Genomic DNA, 7,739 nt, shown 5'->3' on the forward strand with positions numbered 1-7,739 from the left:
TAATTATTATGGTTATTATTGTTGTTGCTATTTCCTTATCCCCAAGTCAAATATTCATGGCTGCCGTTCCCCATAAATCGTTCAGACTAATGAGTCACAAAGAGATGTTGCCCAGGTCTCTTTCCCTCTGCAATGGCCGCCGCCGCCGCCGCCACCGCCGCCGTGGCCTCTCTCTCGGCGTTTTTGGCGCTCGCTTGCTCCCTCGCTCGCCCGGCGCGGGTGATTTATGAACACCGGGAAAATTGAACAAAGCCGCGCGCCGGTCCTGTGGTATCTCTGCAGCCTTCCCCCGTGTGAATCAGAACATTATCAACTGTCTGCGCATCCGTCCCACTTCATCACTAAAGCCGGGATGTGACCGCAGAAAACCCAGCCCAAACTCACGTTTCCCCGGACGCGGCGCGCTCCCCGGACTTGCAGAAACCCTGAAGAAAAAGCCCCCAAACCCGGCGTGGGCCCGCCAGCTCCGGTCCTCCCTGCCGAAGGGCTCTCTCTTCAAACCTCCTGAAGGAGTTAAAAGCCTTTGGAGATAAATCTGAGGGTGTGTGTTTTTAAAAATCAAATAGGAAGTTGGGGTCTCACTTCTGAGAGATTCATTCCTAGTGCGGCCCTGACGACTCCGATCCATTCCTGACGATCCGCATTAATTATTTAATGAGTCACGTGACCTCAAAAGATTACAATTTCAATATCTCCCTCGAACTGGCGCTACACCTTTATCTGCTGCAACGATGGTCCTTGTTTGGCTTTTTTAGTTCCCAGGCCTCCAGAACGCAGACACTCCTTGCTCCTTGCTCAACTCCAGGGCAAGCGACTGCCATGGAAATCCCAGGGCCAGCATAGAATTAGTCATTCTGGAACTATGAGCATTGTGGACAGTGGGGTGCCCACCGCTCTCCCAGGCACCCAGGCATCTGTCCCCTCCTGGGACCAAAGGTCAGCCCACCTGTGTCAGTGCCCTGGCTAAGGCGCTTTGGTGACCTAATCTCCTGGGGCCGCTTTGATGGCACTTCAGGCGAGAACCCACCCTACCTCCCTGGACACCTCAGCACACCTGTGGCCATCCTTGTCAAGTGTTAGCCCAGAGGCAGGTCCATTCCAGGCAGAATAGGCTTGCCCAGAGGAAAGATGCCTGTGCACTTACCCCTCTCCAAGGTGAGACCAAAGGCTCTTTTCAACCTGCACATTCATTAACAGGAACATGGGGGAACATTCAACTGCCTTAGTTTCCTCTACCGTAAACTGAGAAGATTGAACCAAAATGGCCTCCAAATCTCTTTCACCTCGGACATTCTTTGAAGCAAGGATCTCTTGCAGCCCCAGAAATCAAGCCCAGAGACAGGGGAGCTGGCCTGAGTGGGTGGCGGGAGTTACTCCATGAGTGTGGGGCCTTGAGAAGTGATACCAGAATTCCAAGAGAGAAGTTTCATACTAGAATGTTTCATCAACAGCCCCAGCACCTTCCCTGATTCCAACAAGAAGTGAGAACCCATATTCTTTCCTCCTCCTATTTTTCCTAGCCCTTAGCCTTTGATAGAGGCTTCTTCTTGGGCCCCTGGGGTATAATATAGAAGAGGGGCAATAGGAACAGCCCTTGGGAAGGCTGAGCCTATGTTCTTCAATACAGGGCTGCGGCTAGGCTAGGGATGCAAGCCAAAGGAGTGCAAAGAACAGCCTACTCCCTGCACAGAACCCACCCATTCAGACAGGAAGCCCCCCCCCACTCTCTGTTTGCTACATTGATTCTTTGGGTATCTTTTTTCCCTTTCATTCTAAAGAGTCCTAGATCAGTTTCTATGTTGCAACTGCTGGAGAGAAGGCAGTGGTGAGAAGAGCAGCCCAGTTTGGAAGCTTAGAAGATCAGGGGGACAGAGCAGAGATGGAGATACCCACCCCTCGGGGGAAGAAGCTGAGAGGTGAGGGGGGGGGTGCGGAATGTGAGCACCCTCGAAGAGCTGGGTATAAAGTCAGAGATTCTGTGCAGAGGGCCCACTCCCCATATATCTAGGTAATCTTCCCAGGAGCCCCATCCTGGGTATTAAGTACTCTACTATGCCTGTCACAGTTGAATTCCCGCTGTAATAAAACACCGGGTATATCGTAGATTTCAGCAAAACTAGGAAAGAGAGCCTGCAAAATGCCATTTTTCTTCAGGGGGGAGAGTGTTAAGTACTTAATTCAAACTGTGACCATTAAAGTGTCTCCCATCCGATTTAAGTTGATTTCAGATGTTGACAAAACTTTTATCTCCAGAGTCATGCACAGCTTGGCTCTGTGACTAAAGCAAAAGAGTGTGTGTTAGAGGGAAGGAGGGGGGAAAGAGAAAAAGAAGAGGGCAGCATGTGTAAGGGTCATTTTGGTAGGAGAATTATAGAGCTTACACAAAATACTGTCTTTAAAGGTCAAGGGTTTGAGGGGCCACTAGGGTTCGCGTAAAAAAAAAAAAAACAATTAATGAGATAGAAAATTTGTCCTCTGGGTGAACTCTTATGGTTGCCCTAGCAAAGGGAAGACAATGCATGATTTTAAAGCACAAAGTGGGATTTTTCTAAGCTGTTATAACAAGCTCCCTTAAAGACCAAATTAAAACAGGAAAAACACTAAAGAAATGACACAATCCTTTGGGTCATTTTGGATCATTTTGGCTTTGTAACACTTACCAATACCTTAATAATTAAGACAGCTTAGACAAAAATGCCATTTTGTCCTGGTATATTAGAAAAACAATCTGTCCATCCTTTCTCTTCCTTTCCTGGACAGACTATAAGAGTAAGTGAAAGAAAGTTATCCCCTTTATCCCCACACAACTGCCTCCTGTATGAAGCTGGAATGAATGCCTCTATACCCCTCCTTCCCTACAAAGGAGAAATATAAGAATTTACCTTAAATGATGATAATCTGCCATTTGAGGTTTTGCAGCTTGACACTCAGTTTCCACCAAGAGTCTAGGCATTTTTTGAGCAGACAGCCGAGATGCTGCGTCTTTGCCCGAGACCATATTATTTGCAAGAAGATCCCTCGCTTCTCCACAGACTTTTCCCAGAGAATGCCTTTCAGAATTGCTGTTGAATTACAAAGAAGTATTTATTGTATGAGGTGATTAATGATTCCTGGGAAAATTGCTATTTTCAGCGTGATTTAATTTCGTTTTACAAGTGCGTGTAGTAGGGGGAGGGCTAATAAGTTTCAGCAGCAGTTGCAGTGTCCCCAGAAATCCCTGGCACCCGTTCACACCATATAAAACGTACTTCACGCCACGTTTGGCCTGACTTGGGAAGGCATGCATTTGTTTGCTCCTGAATTTTCTTGGGGAGAGGTGGAGGCCCTTCAGAGACTGGTGTCCATCGCTCTCCTCTCAGATATGGTTTGTTCATAGGTAAAGAACTGATCACCCTTGCCTGTATCACACACAGGGCGGCAGCGGCATGAGGAGGAACAGCACTGCCCGCTGGCTAAGGGTTTGCCATTGACTGAAAAATGTGCTTAAGATTCCTCTGATAGTCCAAAGGTAGGTGAGCGCCCCCTCCCATCTCTGCTAAAATTATAACGCGAACCTAACATTGCACTCATATAAGGCCAGGTGACAGTTACATTCTAGGGGTGGCATGTGTTGGTTTTCTGCATCTTGTTGTAGAATACTCCTTCAGTGACAACCAAGTCTAAATCCTCTTTACTGATCTGTAAATCAGCACATAAACACTATGGTTATAGAGACCTCCCTGGGTTTTGATTTTCAGCCTTTGAATCTAAATCGTTAGGTTGGGCAGAAAGATCCAGGAGCACTTAAGAAAAGTGACCCTCGCTCAGAGTTGAGCTTTCTTCCAGCACTGAATACTCCCAGGTCTGCCTTGCTTGGGGTATATTTTGAGGGTGGCATTATGCTTTTTCTTTCCTCAGAAGAAACTTTGGAAGGTTTATTAGGAAAATTCAGTTTATTTTGAAAGCTCTGGCTTCAGAAGGAAAGAGGTAAAGAAAGAAAGACAAAAACCCCGAAGCTGTAGTGAAGTGAACCTTAAAGACAGCCAAGAAACAAAAAAGCAATCTCAATTCTTTGCATAAACTATTTTTTTCTATCTCCAGGGAAACAGGCAGATTAAGTGTGAAGGTGCAATAAATACCAAAGGGACCACTTCTTTCCAAGTGTGCTCAGAGTTCAGCCTGTAGAACAGCTGCAGAAACTCCTGGGCCCGAAGCACTGCGTGGTTTCACCTTTCATTGCAGGGAAGGACACGTTTCTATGCCTTACAGAGACTTGAAGCCTGAAAGCCTGGCCAAGTTTGGGAAGAAGAGGAGCCCTCTCAGAGCTCAAGAGCCTTCCTGCTCTTTGGAACTTTTCCCACCGTGGGTCAAACTTGACAAGAGTTCAGCTCAAGTTGAATACACTCACACAAATTATGTGAGCAGTCAGAATCCAAGTGAACATAACTTGAGCCATCTACAAGATTTTTACACACAAGGGCAGACATCTCCATCCAGAGAACCTTTTTTTTTTTTAATTAAAAGTAGGAAACATACAAATGTGTCTTAGAACTTTTAATGGTTTTTAAAACAGAGTTTATTCTTAGCACATGGCTTTTTATATAGCCACACCACAATTTGTACAGTTGCACATGGGTCGAAATGCACTCCCCTCTCCCCCGAGATTGTGCCTCAGAATAAGACAACAATATCTCTACAACAATATTTTAAATAAATGCAAGGAAAGGAAACTAACATGTGTCACATCTACCATCAAGGTCTATACATTTTGAGAATTAAATAATCTTGTGAGGTCCACAATGTCTACTCGTTTATTCAGTTCAATACAAGCTTGTATGAGCTGCCTTAATGTGGAAGGGGGAGGTAGGGAAGGTGGGGGAAAGGATCTGTTTCCTTCTGCTTGCAACAAACATACAGGTATATGTCCCCAGTCAGCGTGGGCTATCCAGCTGACTTTAGCCATCTCAAAAGTATTGGTTGCCAAGTGGTCCTCCTCAGGTACCCAATCCTGGCGGCCTTATTCAGGCCAGCCAGCATCCTGGCTATTGTCTGCTCTTAGTTGGCAACCAGCACACTCTCTTTGGGGGAGAATGTCTTCTTTTTCATTATCCTTTTCGCCAAGCTGGGTTTTGTTTTGGGGTCTGTTATAGTCCAGACAGGTAGGAGTATGGGGAAAGGGGCAGAAGAGAGGAGAAAAACAGGTGGGGGGATGAAACTGGTCTAGATCTCTGAAGGTTATATGGAGGAGGGAATGGGTGTTGAGGCGCCCTGGTGGGGGTGAGGATGCAGGTGCGGGCTCTGAGTTTGTGCTTTCCCTGGCGGGCCTGCGGAGGCCGAGGCCGAGTTGGAGGATCGCATCTTAGTGTTGGGCAATTTGTGATCTTTCTTCCACTTCATCCTCCGGTTCTGAAACCAGATCTTGACCTGGCGCTCGGACAAGCAGAGCGTGTGGGCGATCTCGATGCGGCGCCGCCGGGTCAGGTAGCGGTTAAAGTGGAACTCCTTCTCCAGCTCCAAGACCTGCTGTCGGGTGTATGCGGTTCGAGATCGCTTGGGCTCCCCTCCGTTATAACTGGGGTTGACTGAAAGCCCATAACCCCGAAGGAGAATGCCAAGGAGGAGGGAGTGGAAGAGAGGGAAAGGAGGAGGAGAGAGAAGGTGGGGTGGGGAAGAGCAATTGGACATCATCATTATATAATAACCTGACACCAAGTTCACGCAAGATACATAAAACGGCAAAGAAAATGTTTCACAGGCTATTGACAACGGGAAACACCCGAGAGCCATAAAGAATGGTGCTGGGCATTGGGGCTGAAGAAAAGCTTCAAAGACACATGGCCTGAAGCCTCTGCCAGGGCAATTAAATTTATGGGGGCTATAATTACTGCCCTAACAGTTTGGCGTCTCGTAAATCTCTCGATAAAGGGACCCCGGGTACAAAAGGGTTCTCACGTTAGGATCAGGCGGTTGGCTGGCGCGCACACACCCACATCCCACTGTAGCTTGGGCCAGATGGGGGCTCCCCTCCAGAGGCCCCCTTTCCCTCGGCCTCTCCCCCTGACCCTCACCGCGACCCCCGAACCCCGACCCGGCCCCAGCCCACCCTCCCGCGCCTCCCCGGCGGCGCCACATACCGGCGCTGACATGGATCTTCTTCATCCAGGGGTACACCACGGGCTCCTTGCCTTTCAGGCCCGGCGGGCTCTTGTCGGCCAGGAGCAGCGGGCACGCGGGGGCGCTGCCCCCTGCCGGGACGCCCGGGGTGGCGGGAGCCGCCTCGCAACGCCGCGGGGGTGCGGGGGGCGCCGCGCGGTGCTGCGGGGGAGGTGGCGGCGGCGGCGGGGGCTGCCGCCCGGGCGGCAGGACGTGGCTCGCGTGCAGGCCGTGCGCAGGACCCTTGGCTCGCGCCGGGGGCTGCTCGGGCTGCGGCTGCCGCCCGGGGCTGGCGCCACCGCGGTAGCCATAGGGGTAGGCGGCTTCGGCGGCACCGTGCGCGGGGTAGAGCGCGGCAGCGGGGTAGGAGGGTTCGCGGGCGGCCCGTGGTGCGTAGTAGGTGGCGGGGGGCTCGCGGCTGTTGCCCGCGTGGGGGAGCTGGGGCTGCTGCGCCGGCAGGTGCTGGGCCGCGGGCGCTGGGGGCTGCTGGTAGCTGGGGCCCCCGCCTGGGCCGCCGTCTCCGCCGCCCGGGCCGCTGTGCTGCGCGTACTCCTCAAAGGGAGGGAACTTGGGCTCGATGTAGTTGGAGTTTATCAAAAACGAGCTCATGGTCATTAATTTGTGAAGTGCAAAAATACTAATTTTTCTCGCGTTGTCGTTTTTCTGGGCTCGCCGAGGCCCCTCCCCCTCCTGCCTCGCTTCCCATCCCCCCTTTCCTCAGCTCCCTTCCCCTCCCCCGCTGTCAAGCGCCCACCCCTCCCCTCCCCTCCCCTCCCCCTCCCGCTGCCGCCAACGCCACCAAAGTTCGCGCCGCTCCTCCCCCCCCTCCCGCGCGCACGCGCGCGCGCGCTCGCCTCGGCCCCACGCGCGCCCCGCCTAGTACCCCCACGTGACCCGCCCCCGCCAATGGGCGCGCCGCGCGCGCGGACCCGGATCAGGAAGCGCGCGGGCGAGTGATGGATGCTGCTGTCCGGCCCCGGGCGGAGGGAGGGAGCTGGAGCTTTGGTCCCCCCCAGCCCCCCAACTTTGGGTCCTGCTGGCAATTCGGGCCCTGCCAGGGCTTCTGGTCCTCTCGGACGCCCGAGTCGGGCCCTTTTCGTACCCTACTCCTGGTCTAGGCCTCGGGGCAGCCGAGTGGCCGCGGCCCATCGCTGACCTCGGGCCCAGCCTAGCCTGTCCTGGCGTCTTCTAGGGTTCGAGGCCGGCGGAGGGAAGGAATGGCGTGAGGACCAAGGAGATATCCTGATTTTAACCGTGGCCCCGGATTAAAACGAATAAGGCCAACAGATCCATATTTTCACCAGCTGATCCCCTTCCCCACAACGTGCTCGCCGAGTCCGCCCGAGATCCCCTGCTTTGAGAAGCCCGGCAGGAGCCGCAAAGGGTGGGTGGGTGAACAGCTGGGAGAAATCGGCCAGAGGAGCAAGGCCATTGCAATGTAACCGGGTGGGCATTTTTCATTTTTCCTTCCTTTTAGAGACAGAATCTGCTTGAATTTTTAGCTAAGAAAAATCAAAACCTTTCTGATAGCATCTCATTTTGATGGAGATGTCGGTATGAGACTTAAACATGCTTGCATTTAGTAGGTGCGGCCGTGAGAGAGAAGA

The 7,739-nt window shown here is 52.0% G+C and overlaps 1 protein-coding gene across 1 annotated transcript; it reads right to left on the minus strand.

The window, feature by feature from the left end:
* Positions 1-5,143: 5,143 nt before the first annotated feature.
* Positions 5,144-6,747, minus strand: HOXA4 (homeobox A4). The gene is made up of 2 exons (XM_047096059.1): positions 6,114-6,747; positions 5,144-5,561 (listed from the first exon to the last, which is right to left on the minus strand). Exons 1-2 carry the CDS (start codon positions 6,745-6,747, stop codon positions 5,215-5,217), a joined length of 981 nt encoding a protein of 326 aa, XP_046952015.1. The 3' UTR covers positions 5,144-5,214.
* Positions 6,748-7,739: the final 992 nt, after the last annotated feature.

Source organism: Lynx rufus, unplaced genomic scaffold (genome assembly GCF_022079265.1).
Source record: "Lynx rufus isolate CCGP_SWC_20201006 ecotype Redwood Valley unplaced genomic scaffold, mLynRuf1.p SCAF_4, whole genome shotgun sequence".
Taxonomy (NCBI): domain Eukaryota; kingdom Metazoa; phylum Chordata; class Mammalia; order Carnivora; family Felidae; genus Lynx; species Lynx rufus.

Coding starts and splice junctions, on each gene's coding strand:
- HOXA4 (XM_047096059.1), bottom strand. CDS start 6,747: ATGACCATGAGCTCGTTTTTGATAAACTCCAACTACATCGAGCCCAAG. Junction 5,562..6,113: donor GAAGATCCATGTCAGCGCCG/GTATGTGGCGCC, acceptor ATGGGCTTTCAG/TCAACCCCAGTTATAACGGA.